The sequence below is a fragment of the Neophocaena asiaeorientalis genome, unplaced genomic scaffold (genome assembly GCF_003031525.2).
Source record: "Neophocaena asiaeorientalis asiaeorientalis breed wild unplaced genomic scaffold, Neophocaena_asiaeorientalis_V1.1 scaffold132, whole genome shotgun sequence".
Taxonomy (NCBI): domain Eukaryota; kingdom Metazoa; phylum Chordata; class Mammalia; order Artiodactyla; family Phocoenidae; genus Neophocaena; species Neophocaena asiaeorientalis.
This window is the reverse complement of record NW_020173393.1, coordinates 800611-817123: the sequence shown is the minus strand read 5'-3', so window position 1 is coordinate 817123 and position 16513 is coordinate 800611. Positions and strand designations below refer to the sequence as shown.

The following is a 16513-nucleotide window of genomic DNA, read 5'->3' as shown; positions in this document are numbered from 1 at the left end:
ACACGTTTCTTTCTCTTTATTGTTGACATGGGCGGTGAGCTCCAGGACTCTGCAGGAGACATTCCACCCTAGTTGTGGCCTCAAGTGCCAGACTCAGCTGCCCTTCCTGCCTGGCCTCTGGTCTCCCTCCTCCTGGGCCCTTCCTTCTGTTACAGAGTGAATGTTACTGAGTGACTACAAGGGTCCAGGTCCAAGGAGAACCCCAGTAGCCATGAGCCGTGAGGCCTACACTCTGGGGGGTTCTGGGGTGGGGGGATCGTGGACCCCAAAAGCCCCCCGGTGGCTCCCATTGCATTTCTGGCTCTGCCTCCTACCAGTTGTAAGTCTCTGGTCTAGGGACCTAACCTCTTGGGGGCTCATTTGCCTCTTCTGTTAAATGGAATAATTATGCCACCAACCTCATAGAGTTGATGGGAGGATAAAATGAATTAAAATATGGAGAGGACTTGGTGTCTTAAAAAAGTATAGAGTAAGATCTAAATTCCTTCCCCTTGGCCAAGTAGCCTCTACTTTTTTTTTTTTTAATTTATTTTTGGCTGCACTGGGTCTTCGTCGCTGCACGCGGGCTTTCTCTAGTTGTGGTAAGCAGGGACTACACTTCATTGCGGTGCACGGGCTTCTCATTGCAGTGGCTTCTCTTGTTGCAGAGCACGGGCTCTAGGTGCACGGGCTTCAGTAGTTGTGGCATGTGGGCTCAGTAGTTGTGGCTCACGGACTGTAGAGCACAGACTCAGTAGTTGCGGCACACGGGCTTAGTAGCTCCACAGCATGTGGGATCTTCCCGGACCAGGGCTCGAACCCATGTCCCCTGCATTGGCAGGCGGATTCTTAACCACTGCGCCACCAGGGAAGTCCCCAAGTGGGCTCTACTTGCCTGTCTCTGCCAGCCTCTCAGACTCATCTCTACCCCATCACCTCTGCTCACTGGACCCAGCCCCTGGCCTTACTTCTTTTGCTCTAACTCATAAGCGTGATTCTGCCATCAGGGCCTTTGCACTTGCTGTTCCTCTGCCTGGACCAGGCTTCCCCCCATCTCTGCAGGACCATCCCCTCATCCTTCAGTTCTCATCAGAGAGGTCTTTCCTATCAAAAGTAATCATTTTTTCATTCATTCATTCATTCATTCATTCAACAAATGTTCACTCAAACACGTGCCTGTCATTGTTTTAAGTACTAGGAAGACAACACAAAACCCCTGCCTCTTGGAGCCCTGCCTAGGGTGCTGGCAGGGCAAGAGTCTGATGACAACAATAGATATATAGCATGTTTTATACACACACATACATACACACACATAAAAAATATATATATATATCAAAATATATAGCATGCTGGATGGTGATATGTACTAAGGGGGGAAAGCAGGGTGGGATGCGAAATGCAGCGATATGGGGTTGCAGTTTTTGTTAGGGTGGCTAGAAATGATGTCACTGGGAAGGTAACACTTGAATAAAGACCTGAAGGAGGTGTGGGCGGGCACTTCTTGGTCACAGGGATGAAGAGCCTTAGGAGCAGAGAAGATAGCAAATGCAAATGTCCTGAGGCAGCAGCGGTTTCAGAGCACTGAGAAGCAATAGGAAGGCTGATGTGGCTGGAGCCCAGTGAGCAAGGGGCCAGTGACGGGGAGCTGAGGTCAGAGAGATACCCAGGGTCAGGCCATGCTGGACTTTGTGAGCCATTGGAGGGACTTGGCTTCTACCCTGAGTGAGATGGGAGCCGTGGCGGAGGGGTGTGGTTGGGACCAGATGAGGGACAATCTGATCTACAGATAGACAGGCTCCCTCAGGCTGCACATGAGAACGGACTGCGGGTGGGGACAGAATGGGAGCCCGGGTAGCAACGAAGGCGTTACAATAACCCAAGTGAGAGGCCAAGGTGGCTTAGATGGGGTGGTAGTGATGGAGTGATGAGAACAGGCCAGATTCTGGATCAGGTTTGAGGGGAGAGCCAACAGAACATTCAGCCACAGTATTTGGTTTGTTTAGTATTTTCTTCATATTGCCACTCTCTGCCGGAAGTTATGTGTTTATTCACTTGCTGTTTGTCTGCCTCCCCACCAGAATGTAAGTTCTCTGAAGGCAGATCTTGCCCACTTTATGCCTGCGTATCTTGACCACTGAGAACAAGGCATGACGCATAGTAGGTACTTAAGAAATAGTTGTCGATAGAAAACAAAATTATGGTTACCAAAGGGGGAGGGGGGTGGGGATAAATTAGGAGCTTGGAATTAACTGATACACACTACTGTATATAAAATACATAAATAACAAGGACCTACTGTATAGCACAGAGAACTATGCTCAATATCTTGTAACAACCTATAATGGAAAAGAGTCTGAGAAAGAATATATATATAAGTGAATCACTTTGCTGTACGCCTGAAACATTGTAAATCAACTATACTTCAATTTTTAAAAATACTTGCCATTAAAAAAAAAAAATACTTGTGGAAGGAATGAAGACAGAGCACTCTGCAGGACTATAGGACAGGGTGATTGAATGAGTGCTACCCTCTGTGAGCCCCCTGTGGTATGACATCTCACAGCCTTAATACATGCTGTGTCCCCTGCCTGCAGCACCCTCCCTTTCCTCTTTTTTTTTTTTTTTAAGACAATCCAATTTCTGGTCACCAGGTAATACATAAATACACGATCCTTATAAAAACTTGAACATCAGGCCAAATCCCCCTTTGCCACATCCATCCAATCTTAGTCGTCACCTCCCCTCCCCAGCAGTAACCACTGTTTTGTGTTCCTGTTATGGAAGACTTTCTCGATGCATTACATATGTGTAAATGTATATTTCTATAATTTAAGTATGTATATTTATGTCTCAAATTCTCTTGTGCATCAAAACCACCTTGGAAGTTCTTTTGGCACACCGGTTGCAGGGCCCCATCCCCAGCATTTCTGATTCTGTAACGGTTTGTGGTAGGGCCCAAGAATTTGCATTTCTAACAATTCCCAGACAGCGCTGATGTTGCCAGTCCAGGGACCAAACTTTGAGAACCAGCCTCCAGGGCTGGTTTTAAACCTGTCTGCACATTGGACTCTCCTGGGAAGTTTTTTTAAAAATTCAATGCTCATGTCCAGATCTTACCCCCAAAGAGTCTGATTTAATTGGTCCAAAGTGTGACCCAGGCAATGAAATTTTTTTAAAGCTCTCCAAAGGCACCCAGTACTGTGCACCCAAGGTTGAGAACCATTGCTCTAGGTGGTGAATTCCTCCAGGACAAAGACAATTTTTTATTCCTACATATGTATTTAAATTTCTGTTCTTAATTAGCAGACAGCTCAGTGTCTGGCTCATGGTAGGTCCTTAAAAATTATTTATCGGTGGGTAGGTGGGTGAGTGGGTGGGTGGGTGAGTAGATGGACGTTGGGTGGATGGTTGGGTAGGTAGATGGATGGGTGATGGGTGGGTGGTGGATGAATAGAGTAACCTTTAGGAACCACAGATAACTTCAGATTGATATTGCCTTTGAATCCTTAGTAAAGTTTCTTTAACTTCCCCTTGCCTCATTTTCCATATCTATAAAGTAGAGAGAACAACTTCCTCGTTGAGTTGTTATGGGGAATAGAAGAGATAAGGCCCAAGTAGTCCTTAGCAGAGTGCCTGGCTTGTAGGAACCACTTGAGAAATATAAGCTATCATTCATTACTATTTAAGGGAAATTTGGATTTGAATTGTATCCCATCTTCTGGAAGGAGGAGGGAAAAAGTTATGGAACTAAGAAAGCACAGCTGAATCGAGAAAAAATTATTTTCGTTTGAAATGCAGACATATTTTGCAAAAGCTGAGGCTATAATCTCATTAAGTGTTTCCTCGGAGAGGTGAAATCACCTCCCGGCAGAACAAGCTGGGTTGTCATCCTCACTCAGACTGCCTGCCCCTCCTCTGCCCTGGGCATGATATGGTGTAATTTCCAGTTTCAGTCTCACCGGTTCTAGCCAGGGGCTGGCAGATTTTCTTTCATTTCACCCAAGCCAGGTTGAGCTGCCCAGAGCTTTGCCCAGGTCTGGCCTGGGGAGCCACAGGTCAGTTTCACCTTTCCCACTTTTAAGCCTTTCTCAGCCTGCTTCCTGGGGGCCTCAGCACCCAGAACGACCTCTACCTGTGGGGCGCACATGCTGAACTCCTAATGCAGTGCTCCCTCCTGCTGTCTCTGACGCTGGTCTGAGTGCTGTTTAAAGCACCCACACTAAGGAGATGAGCTGATGAAATTTACAGACACGCAGCTTTTGTAGCCAAGACCTTCCTCGAGACATCTTGCATTAGAAATTGTCTCATCTCATGGGGGATCAGTTAGAAGTGGCCCCTGGGATCCAATTAGGCAATATAATAGTGGTTGCTTCTTTTAGAATCATTAGCTTCTTAATCCTCCCAGTGAGAGGTTAAAAAAAAAAAACGTGTGAGCATTCAAATTGGGCTCACAATTGAAGTGGCCGAAGCAAGGGCCCCAGGAGAATAGAAGACTAATAATAGCTCCTGTGTGTTGAGCAGTTACCATCTGGCAGGTACCTGCCTCCTGCGATCCATCGTTGGGACAGCCCTGCAGGGATGAGGTAGTACCCCATTTTGTGGATGTGAAACTGAGGTTTAGAGAAAGGAAGTGATGGGCTCAGAGCCCACAGTTAGAGTGCAGCGGAGTCAGGATTTGAATTTGGGTCTGACCCTTTCAGCCCACGTGCTTTTCTTTTGGGAAGCAACATTAAGATAACAAATTATGAGATTTGGATTGTAGATCTGGTCCACAGTAGGTGCATGGTGAGCAACTGTTGAATGCATGAATGAATGAACCAGCTGTGTGTGTCTTTGGGTAAGTCACATCACACAGTCATGCACACACACAATACACGTGCGCTCAGACACACAGACCCCAGCTCTGGTTTCCTCATATTACAGCAGATCATTTCTATTCCCTTCTTGGCCCCAGTAGGCGTTTGAGTTTGTGACTTCTGGAATGGAGATTTATTTTTATGAACCCAGAATTGGGACTTTTTCGTAATTTGCAGTTCTTCATTAGCCTGTGGTCTAAACCCTCTCTACTCAAAGTCTGGTTTCCGGGCCTGCCATGTCAGCATCACCTGGTAGCTTCCTTGACCTAAAGACTGGAGTCTGCATTTTCATAAGATCCCCAGGCGAATCCTGTGCATATGAATGTTCCAGGTGCTCTGCTCTGTGTCATCCACTTCCTTCCTTTGCACCCTGTTATCATTGTAATTAAGTACTTGCCTTATCTAGTTAAGTATTTGTTTACCACCTATCTCCCCCACAAAACTGGAGGGTCCATGAGGACAGGAACCCTGACTGCTTTTGCTGGCACATGGCAGGCGGTGAATGAATGAATGAATGAATGAACGAATGAACGAGCTCATTCTGAGGCTCTGGCCATCTGTTTAGCTAATCCTTCTCCCTTCGCCCATTGGAACCTGGGCAGGAGGAGGGGCTTAGAGTTTTAAATTCACAAGTAAATGGAGGAGGCTCTCTGCCCCTCCCGGCTGCCCCATTTTGTGTACTAGCCACATCCCTCAGAGACACATGGTGAAGCTTGAAATAAATAGATTTGACTACATTGAGTCAGGTCACCAGGGCTGCTTTCACCACTGGCAACATGGATACAAGTTGCCATCAGTGATTCCGCCACTGACCGCAGTCTTGTTGATCAAGTAAGTTCAATGGCACTGCCAAGTTTGAGAACAGGAGCCTGTGGTCAGTGGGAAGGGCATCTCCATCTACCAGGCACCAGATCTTACCAGTATCAAAGGGCTGCTGCTTCTACTGCATATGGTGTCTTCACCACCCTGAATATGCTTGGGGCTCACTCGAGGACTGAAGTCAAAGGGTCATCTGCCCTTATGCTGAGGGTTCCATGTTTGTGATGGAGTGACCAGGAGAAGTATGACCACTCCCCCTAGATTGCCAGCATGCCCTCTGGGTCTGTGACACTGGCATCATGGAGGGACTCATGACCACAGTCCACGCCCTCTCTGCCCCTCTGGCAAGCTGAGGTACTATGACTGTGCTGCTGTCCAGAGCATCGTGCCTGCATCCAATTGGCATTGCCGTGTCTATGAGCCAGATCATTCCTGAGCTGCATGGGACGCTCTGTGGCATGGCCTCCCATGTCTCCACTTCAGTGTGTCTGTCTGGCTCTGACTCACCATTTGGAGGAAGCTGTCAAACACAACAGCATCCAGAAAGTGGTGATGAGGGCATCTAGGGGATCACCGAAAGACGTCCTGGGCTACGTTGAGGACGAGGTTGTTCCTGCGACTTAAACAATGATGCCCACTCCTCCACCTTTCACGCTGGAGCGTGCGTTGCCCACACAATCACTGTCAGGCCCATTGCCTAGTACGCAGATGACAGATGGCCTCCTGGTCCACAGGACATCTGCGGACTAACAGCCCTGAACCACAGCAAGAGCTTCAGAGGAAGAGAGAGGCTCTCTGCTCTTGGGGAGTCCCTGCTCCACCTTTGCACGCAAAGCACTGAGCATGGTTGTCCTTTACACAGTCCCACCCCAGGTCCCTGAGGAAGGGAAGGAGCTTGGGGGCCCTACATTGGCATGGACCGTCAGGAGTCTCCATGAGGTCTGTGCCATCCTTGCCAGCGAAAAAAGGAAGAAGAAAGGGAGGGAACGAAAGGGAAGGAGATTATTCTATCTATATATAATGCGTTCATTTCCCAGGTTCTCAATTCTCCCAAGTGTCCCAGGATAAAAAAGTTAAATGTGATACCAGTTTTAAAAAAAGAAAAAAGAGCCTGTGCTTTTCAAAAATCACACGGTCTGCAGAAGGAAAATCTCTTAGCACTGACTAAATGCCTGTTTCTTCCTTGCAGTCTTCCTGGGGGTTGCTGGGGTGGAAGAGGACCATAGGTTTGCACAGCAGGAGAGGGAGAACTGCCCTGGTAGGGAAGGCTGATTGCATAACAGTTCAGAGGAACAGAGGAGGGGGAGCGAGGTGAACATGCAAATCAGGGTGCAGAGGTTGGGGGCTGGGGGAGATGCTTGCTTCAGATTTCTAGAATGCCGAGTTAATCTAAGCCCCTAGGACTGTTTCCATAGATGTCGATTTTTATGAATATTTACATATTTATTAAAGAAAACATATTCAAAATGTTTAATTCAGTAACTTATATATTACTAAACATAACTCAAATCATGGGCTTTTACCAGTAATGAGACTGGGGCTCTTTCAGAATGAGACCATCCTGTGGGAGGAGGAGAAAGGGGATGTGGGAGGCTCTGCCTGGGGCAGGAAACCCGGAGCAGGGAAACGAGCAGCGAGTGAGCACCTACTGTGCACCGGCACCTTTCCTTGGAGTTAGATCCCTGCTGTCCCGACTTCTTAAAAATATGACACATAGTAAGAAACATATTTTTACACAGGCATTCAGCACACACAACACATTCTCACGTCTACAACTGGAACAAAAGTATCCCACAACTCCTCCTTACTATGAGCAATAAACGCTAATGCTGTCCAGCCTTTTTTTTTTTTTAAGATTTATATATTATTTATCTTTGTATTTCATTTATGTTTGTGTCGGGTCTTAGTTGCGGTACGCAGGATCTTTTGTTGCAGCACGTGGGATCTTTCGTTGCAGCACGCGGGATCTTTCGTTGAAGTGCGTGGGCTCTTCATTGCAGCGCGCAGGCTTCTCTCTAATTGTGGCATGCAGGTTTTCTCTTCTCTAGTTGTGGCACGCAGGCTCCAGGGCACATGGGCTCTATAGTTTGCGACACGCGGGCTCCCTAGTTGCGGCACACGAGCTCAGTAGTTGTGGCGCGGGATCAGCTGCCCCGTGGCATGTGAGATCTTAGTTCCCTGGCCAGGGATTGAACCCACGTCCCTTGCATTGTAAGGCAGATTCTTTCCCACTGGACCAGCTGGACTTCAGGACTCGCCCTCTCACCCCGGTGGCTTGGGACTCGAACAGAATGTGACTCTGCCAGGGAGGTGATTAAGGAGATGGACTTGGGACTCAGACAGCCCTTGGGTTCAAGTCCCAGTTCCCATGTCCACAGGCTGTGTGGCTTGAGCAAGGCACTTAGCCTTTGGACCCTCAGCTTCCTCGTCAGTGCGATGGGGATAATGACACTGTCGACCTTGTAGCATTGCCACGACGATTAAATGAGTCCATGCGTGTAGGCAGTTAACACGGGCCTGGCACATGGTGAACATCTAAGCGGGTGCTGGTTGCTGTTATGATGGTGATTGTCATTGTGGGCTGCTGTGTCCTGGTTGGGAAGCCAGAGTCAGGAGCCAGCACCTGAGTTCAGATCACAGCTCCACCCTTTAGGACCTGTGTGGCTTTGAGTGAGTTACGTAAACTCTGCACCTCCTGCTCTTCGTCTGTAACATGGGGACGTGAAGAGAACCCTCCTCAAGGGGTGGTTATGAGGATTAGAATAATCCAGGTAATGGATTTAGAAGGCAGCTTGGCATGTAACAAGCACTGGGTAAATGATGCATACGGTCGCCATCATCATCATCATCGTCTCATTTAATCCTCGCGCATCCTTGTGAGATAAATGTCTTTTCCCCATTTCGCAGGAGGGTACCCTGAGGCCCAGAGACTATAGGCAGTCTGCCCGAAGTCTCGTTACTTACTGAGTGCTAGAGTTGGAATTGCAGGTTGGTTTACAGAGAGGCTCAGAGCTCTGGAGGGCTTGGGGCATTTCTCAGGAGGCACAGGGACACCTCAGCCACTGCCCTACATACCAGGGAGTGTGAATCGGCAGGTTGGTGCAATCAGTAGACACATCATCTGGAACTTGCCAGGGCTCCACGCTGAGGGCATATTGTACTGTGTTATTTAAAATGACACAGCACAAAACCCTCCCCAGTGGACTGTTCGTTTGTAAAATTACCCTCTTGGAAATGTCTGTCCCAGCAAAATCCTATCACGTTTTCATCATCTCCTGATTATTGCTTCCCAACCATGGTTGGAGGCTGAGTGCCCAGAGATACAGTGTAGAGCGCTTGTATCAGGACCTCAGGCCCCTTCCATCTCCCTGCCCCACACTCTAGCTGGAGCCTAGGAGATAATCCAAGATGTGCCTCCCCTAAGTGCTGGGGCCAGCCCCACCTGAACCCAGTGAACTGAAACTGGGGAAGGAGAGGAGGAATATCAAGGTGACATCAGAAGAAGAAGGAAAATAGGTGTTGGATAATCAGAGCCAACCAGTGTGTGCCTTTCTAGGTTTCTGGGGTTGCCTTTAAGGCAAGGAAGGGAGTGGGTCTTCATCCAGGAGTAGAAATGGCGCCAGCTGACAACTAGTCATGTTACGTGGCTCAAGCACGTTCTTTCTGTCTCTTTGCCCTCCTTTCTCCATCTGTACAATGGGTGGGGAGACGGATTCTACTCTGATGTTTCAAGATGCTACAGGTTCTTTATACGTAGTCCTTCAGTTAGTATCTGGAGACAAAGCACACCCAGAAAAGGTTTTCAAGAAGGAGAGTGCTACAATGGTGTGCCTCAGATAAGCTTGTGTGGTTGAGAAAGTCCCTGGCAGCAACTCTATGAGTTTCTTCCCCCTCAACCTGGCGTCTGAAGTCATAGCTTCTGGGGAACATCGCTCTGACAGCTCAAGCCCTTCAAATGTTTTTCTTTTTCCCCTCCAGGCATCACTACATCGGCTCTGAGTGTGTCCCAGCTCTTTGCAAGGTGAGTACCCTTGCTTTATCTCCCTTTCACGCTCTCTCCCTCTCTCTTTCTTGGAGGGCAGAGGCTCTGGAACCAGACTCCCTAGAAAAGAATCCCAGCACTACTCTTACTGGCTGAGTGACCTTGAGCAAACGACCCCACCTCCCCAGGCCTCAGTCTCGTCATCTGGAAAAGGGGGACAGTCATGATGCCTGCCCCACATAAAGGGCGCTTAGAAAGGGGTCTGGAGCAGGCTTTCCTGAGAGTGTTGGCTGTTGTTTTCTTCTTTCTTCTTTTTTTCAGTCTTTTCCTCCTTTCCTTCCTGTCCTTTCCTATCACAGACTTTCTCAATTCCTCTCTCCCTTCCTGCTTCGCTGTCTCTCCCTCTCTTGTCTTTTCTCCCTCCTTCCCTCTCTCTCCTTTTCTGTCTCCCTCCCTCTCTCTTTGCCCTCTCTCTCTCTCTCTCTTGTGCTCTCCCTCCTCTTCCTTCCTCCTGCCCCATCTTTCTCTCCCTGCCCCTCTCTATCCTTCTTCCCCCCTCCTCCCCTCTCCTTCCTCCCTCTTCCTGCTCCAACATTCACCCAACACTCCTTGGTACCAAATCTCATAGGAGCACTGGAGACTCGCGAGATCAGTGAGACACAGTCCCTACCCTCGGAGAGCTTCCAGTCTAGTGGGGACAGAGACCAGTAGATCAGAGATCTCAATAGAGTGGATGGTACAAATGCTCCACCAGAGCCATGCGCAGGGGTTAGTGGGAGCCCAGTGCTGGACAGGGCTTACCCAGGGTCCTCAGGGGCTGCCCATCCGCACCCCCTAGTGTGAGAAGCCCCGGGTTTGGCAGGACGGTCAGCATGGCCCTCAGTCTGGATACTCAGCTCCTCCATAGCTGGACATGCTTCTCTCTGGATGAGACCGTAGAAGCTGTTTATAAGGAACACACTTTCTCAGCCTTCCTTTCCCTCCAGAAGATGTTTTGGGGGTTGTCGGTAGCAACTGAGGTCTGTTAAATCTACCTAACTTGTTTTATGGCCTTGGGGTTAGAGAGCTCCACTGTCCTCTCTCTGGCTTTTCACTTGAGCCCCAGTTTAATCCGAGAATTTCACATCGGTTTTGATGGGAAGCAGGAGTTGATCATCTCCAATTTCCACCTTCTACTTCCAAAGACAGGTATAAGTTGGGAACATTTTCAAATAAGGTTCTCTGCTCAGCACTAAGTCCCAGTGCTCCAGATGCGTTTCCAAGCACCTCACATGGTAAGAATCTTGACTGCTGAAATGCCTTCCATTACTGATTCTGGCGTCTCCAGCGCAAACAAGTTTCTTATGCATCTTGGAACAAGTTCCCCAACCCTTCGGCACAGTAGTTGTCAAAAAGAAAGAGGGCCTGAGAACATGTTTTTATAATTCCGCGAACTTTTGCATCTGTCTCACGCCTGCCATCAGGCTTCGTATGTAGGAGGAGCTCTGGAAACCAACAGGTTTTTACTAAGGTGATGTAATCAAAATGGAATCAGGTACAGGTTTGGGAATCTCGTGACCACCTACTGATAAACTTGTGGCCAGGATAGTTAGATACAGTTTGTCAGGTTGTAGAGAGGTGGAGTGGTTAAGGGCGTGGCCTCTGGAGCCAGGGTTCAAATTGTGTATCAGCTGTGTGCTTTTGGTTCCTTCATCTCTCTCTGCCTCAGTTTTCTTATCTGTAAAATGGGGATGGGAGTAGTAACTGCCTCCAAGAGCTGTCACAGTTGCTATCAGGTTTAAATGAGCCAGTCTACATGCAATAATTGGGACAGTGCCTGGCGTATCGTAGGCCCAAGAATTGATGGCAGCACACAGAGCAGACCCAGGCTTTCCAAAGCATGTGCTTTGCAAGAGAAGAGGGAAATAGAGAGAGAGAGAGAGAGAGAGAGAGAGAGAGAGAGAGTGTGTGTGTGTGTGTGTGAATCTTCTGGTTTTAAAATATTGGCAACTTCAAATTAAGAAAAAATTGCACTGGCCAAAGAAATTATATCCGTAGATTCACCATCTTGTCCCCTTCCTGTTATAACAACCTACCTTGACTTTATTTATTGCTCCCTACAGGAGCAATAAATACAGGACTGAGTCAATCCCAGGCCCATCACTGAGAAGCAGCAAAGCTTCATGATTACAAGTGTGGGCTCTGGAGTCAGACTTACGAGTTTAAGTTCCAGATTTCCCACTTTCTAGCTGTGACTTGCGGTTTCTGAACTTCAGTTTTCTCTTCTCTAAAATGGGAGTTAGAAGAGCCTCTACCCCAGAGAGTTGGTATCAGTATCCGATGCGATTCGGTGCACATATTAGGCCCACGTGACACAGCTCGTAGCCCGTGGTCAGAGCACAGTGATCACTAGCAGTCATTATATTCCAGATGTCTTAGGTCAGTGACCCGTTAAATCCTAGCCCTGCATGAAACCCATTATTCATCTTGGAGTAAGGAATCCATTTTCTTTCTTTGGTTGCAAGTAACAGAAATAGACCCCAGCTGATGTAAACACAAAAGGACTTTTTTTGGAAAATCTGGAGTAGCTCACAATAGAAGCAAAAGTGGAATAATCAGGCCTTGAGAAAGACCAAGAGTAGGACAGCTTCTAGGATCCAGGCAATGGGAAGGAACTAAAAAACAGTCTCTTCAGAATGTGGTTGTTGGAATGAATTATTCAGCCCAAGATGTAAATTCCCAGAATAGAGTCTGATTGGATGATCTTGTACCATGTGCCCACCCCATGGCCAGGAGCAGGGCATCTTGAATGACAATGCTGTCAAAGCTACAATCAATTGGGAAGGTGTCTAAATTAGGGTAGATAGTCACAGTAGAATAGACTATACTGCAGTAATCAATAAACCTTGGTCTCAGTGGCTTAGCACAACAAAGGTTTGTCTCTTATATAAAGTCCAATGTGAATCCCAGGAAACTCTCCAGCACACCTCTCCTCCACAAGCTGACTCAGGGATCCAGGATGTAACTCTGTTGGCTCCGCCCTCTCAACTGGTACCCTCCACAGTTGCTGCCGAAAGAGGAGAGGGGATGGTGTTATTGGCCAGACCTATGAGTGGTTTATGCATTCTGTCAGGCAGAACCCAGTCATGTGGTTGAATCTGACTGCAAGGGAGACAGGAAATGTAATCTTCCTGGTGCCCAGGAAAGGAAAATGAAATAGGATTTGATGAACATGTAAGCTGTCTCTCCCCTGGAAAGAGTGAATACCCAGGGAATTCCCTGGCGGTCCAGTGATTAGGACTCGGTGCTTTCACTGCTGGGGCCCAGGTTCAATCCCTGGTCAGGGAACTAAGATCCTGCAAGCCAAGTGGCCAAAAAATAAGAAGAAGAAGAAAAGAAAAGAATACCCCCAAAGGAAAATAGCGGTGGTGGTGATACCAGAATAAGAGGGGAGGGATGCTGGGTTGGGCTTGGGCTTGGAGATTTCATCTTCTCTCCTTCCGTGCAGACCTTGCCCACGTGTCCTGCACAGCCAGCATCCCACTGCCATGGCAGCCTACGGCCAGACTCAGTACAGTGCGGGGATCCAGCAGGCCACGCCCTACACAGCTTACCCACCTCCAGCACAAGCCTATGGAATCCCTTCTTACAGTGAGTACCTGACCAAGCTCTTGCTTTCCCCCTGGGATCCCCACCATCATGGTCTTTATTTTGCCCTGTTGCTTCAGTGAAATGCAGAATGATAATGCAGCCAGCCTAATTTTGGATTGGAGATAGAGGGGAAGGACAGACACTTTAAATACGGTTCAAGATCTAGGGCTTCCCTGGTGGCGCACTGGTTGAGAGTCCACCTGCCGATGCAGGGGACACGGGTTCTGCCCCAGTCCGGGAGGATCCCACATGCCACGGAGCGGCTGGACCCATGAGCCATGGCCGCTGAGCCTGCACGTCCGGAGCCTGTGCTCCGCAACGGGAGAGGCCACAACAGTGAGAGGCCCACATACCGCCAAAAATATATATATATATATGGTTCAAGATCTAGAGACTATATCAAGACCTCTTTTGACTGCAAGAGTAAGACACAACCCAAGCTGGCTTAGGGAAAATGGAAATTTAATGATTCACATACTGGTAAATTTGGGGATACGACTGATAGCAGGTATGGCTGGATCCAGGTGCTTGAATGATATCACGAGGAAGATGTCTCACTCCATCTTCAGATGTTTTCCTCTGAGTTGTCTTTACCTCCACATGGGTTCTTCCCATGTGACAGCAAAGATTGTACCTGTCAACTCCAGGTTTGCATGCTTTCAGCTCAGCACGCTCAGCAGAAGCACATCTCATCTTTCCCAGTAGTTCCACCAGAATCCAGTGTTGACCCTTGGCACAAGCAAGGAGGTAGAGGTGAGGGAGGTGATCGGAGGGTGAAGCATATGGATTGTATATGAGGAAGGGATGGTTCTCTTAAAGGAAAACCCAGTGGTGGTATCAGAAGAAGGAAATATGGATGCTGGGAAGGCAAAAACAAGAGACAGTGCAACCTTGACAGAAGGCTATTGCCAAGAACTGGAGGCTCAGTGAACTAGGCTCACCATCCACTGCTCACCTGTCCCTGTGAGCATTCGTCAGGGTTCTCCAGAGAAACAGAACCAATGGGATGGAGCTGAGACAGAGAGATACATGCATCATAGGAATTGGCTCACCCGATAATGGAGGCTGAGAAGTCCCTAGATCTGCAGTTGGCCAGCTAAAGACCCAGGAGATGGAAGAGGATGTCATTCCAGCCTGAGTCTGAAGGCCTGAGAAACAGGAGGGCTGATGTTGTAAGTTCTAGTCCGAAAGCCGGCAGGCCCAAGCCCAGGAAGAGCTCATTTTTCAGTTGGAGTCTGAAGACAGGAAAAGACCAATGTCGCAGCTCAGCACTCAGACAGAAGGAGTTCCCTCTTACTTAGTCTGTTGTTCTATTCAGCTTTCCGGTTGATTGGATGGGGCCCACCAACATCAGGGAGGGCAATCTGCTTTACTCAGTCCACTGATTCAAATTAATCTCATCCAGAAACACCCTCACAGACACAGTATGATGTGTGACCAAATGTCTAGACACCCTGTGGTCCAAGTTGACACATAAGATTAACCATCACACTGGGGGTTTTTTTGTTGTTTTTTTTGCGGTACGCGGGCCTCTCACTGTTGTGGCCTCTCCCGTTGCAGAGCATAGGCTCTAGATGCGCAGGCTCAGTGGCCATGGCTCACGGGCCCAGCCGCTCCGCGGCATGTGAGATCTTCCCAGACCGGGGCACGAACCCGTGTCCCCTGCATCGGCAGGCGGACCCCCAACCACTGCGCCACCAGGGAAGCCCCTGTGGCTTTTATTCATGTGATTTCTTCCCATCTTAATTGATGTATCAACCAAAGCCCTTTTGGTAGCAAACAACAAAAATCCAATGCTAATTAACTTAAGAAAATAAGGATGTTTATTGCAAACGGAGCAGAAAAATCTTAGGGCTTTAGCTTCAGGCAGGGTTCGATCCAGGTATGATAATAGGAGGAATTAGTCTCTCTGCTTCCCTTTGTGTGGGCTTCCGTCTCAGGCAGGCTCTCCACTGTGGTGCCAAAGGCAGCCCTAGCAGTTGCAGGCTGGAACTCCCCAAAAAGAGAGCCTCCGCTGTCCAGGACTTGCCACATTGTCCCAGAGATCTCTCTACCTGGACTCCCGTGGTCAGACCCTGGGGCAGAAAGATGGAATGCTCTGGATGGCCCCATGTCCACCCAATGATCAGGTCAGGCTCACCCCAGAGAACTGATCTGAGTGTGAGGAAGGGGTGGTCCCCAGAGGAGGAGGGGGCAGGCAGAAAGCACAGACATCCATACAGATGGCTTTCCGATCCACCCAAATCCATGGTATCCAGTGGAAAGAACAGGATTGCAGGCAGGAGGCCTTCCTTCCAGACTCAACTGCCCCTGGCTTCTCCACACCTCAGCTTCTTCAACGGTTAAATTAATCAGATCATCTTGTCTTGCCAACTAGATGGTGTGGCTTCAGTGCAGAGACTGACTCTTGAATTTTTTTCCTCCCTCCCTTCCTCTGCCCTGTTCTTTTGTTCATTCATTCATTCATTCGTTCAGCATTGGGTCATGTGCTGAGTATACAATGGTCAACAAGCAGAATGGGCCCTGTGTTTGTGGAGCTTACAGTCTAGAACAGAGGCTGGAAAGTGAAGGCCAACAGATCATGTGGCCCTTGGATATTTTTTTTAACCTATAAAATATACTTGACATTTAAAAAATTAATTGCCAATTTTTAAATGGAAAATGTTTACATAGAAGTTTATATTCCTAATGTCTTTTAAAAAACGACAGATGATGGGGCAGCACTGGGCCCACATTTTTTGTGTCAGGGGTAGGTGGCTCTGAGTAGGGCTGACCCTATTAGCCTGTGTTCACCCCAGTCCTCCCCCACCCTCATTACTCACTTGAGTTAGTTGCCTGTCCCCTGAAGACATTTAAGTTTGCAACCCCTAGCCTAGAGGAAGAAAGAAATTACATGAACTTTTAAAAATTGTAGGTGTTATTTCAAATTATGATGCGTGATATAAAGGAAGACAAGAAGGCTGTGAAAGGGTAAAGAACAAGCAAGATTTAATATAGGTTCTAGCGCCAGGGAAGGCCTTTTACATGAGGAGCTGATTCAGCTGAGAACTGAGAGGTGACCATTCGTAAGCATGGGAGGGAGGGTGTCCAGGCCGAGGCGACCACCCCTGGGAAGATGGACTTGGCAAATCCAGGAAGCCCAGTGGCTGGAACACAGTACACAGATGAGGTAGGCGAGGTGGGCAGAGCCTTAGCGCCTGGGAAGGATTTTATTCCAAGTGAAGCAGGAACTCATTGGCAGATT

At 48.3% G+C, this 16513-nt stretch overlaps 1 protein-coding gene across 3 annotated transcripts in view; it reads left to right on the top strand.

Annotated features, from left to right (window-relative positions):
- Positions 1-16513, top strand: part of EYA2 (EYA transcriptional coactivator and phosphatase 2) — a 176926-nt gene that overhangs the window by 3019 nt on the left and 157394 nt on the right. For 2 of the 3 annotated variants that reach the window (XM_024746874.1, XM_024746871.1), the window contains exons 2-3: positions 9636-9678; positions 13127-13269. In XM_024746874.1, the coding sequence (XP_024602642.1) occupies positions 9636-9678; positions 13127-13269 (186 nt within the window). Of the gene's footprint in view, positions 1-9635; positions 9679-13126; positions 13270-16513 lie in introns of those variants that run through there. The other variant, XM_024746873.1, reaches the window with a different exon arrangement.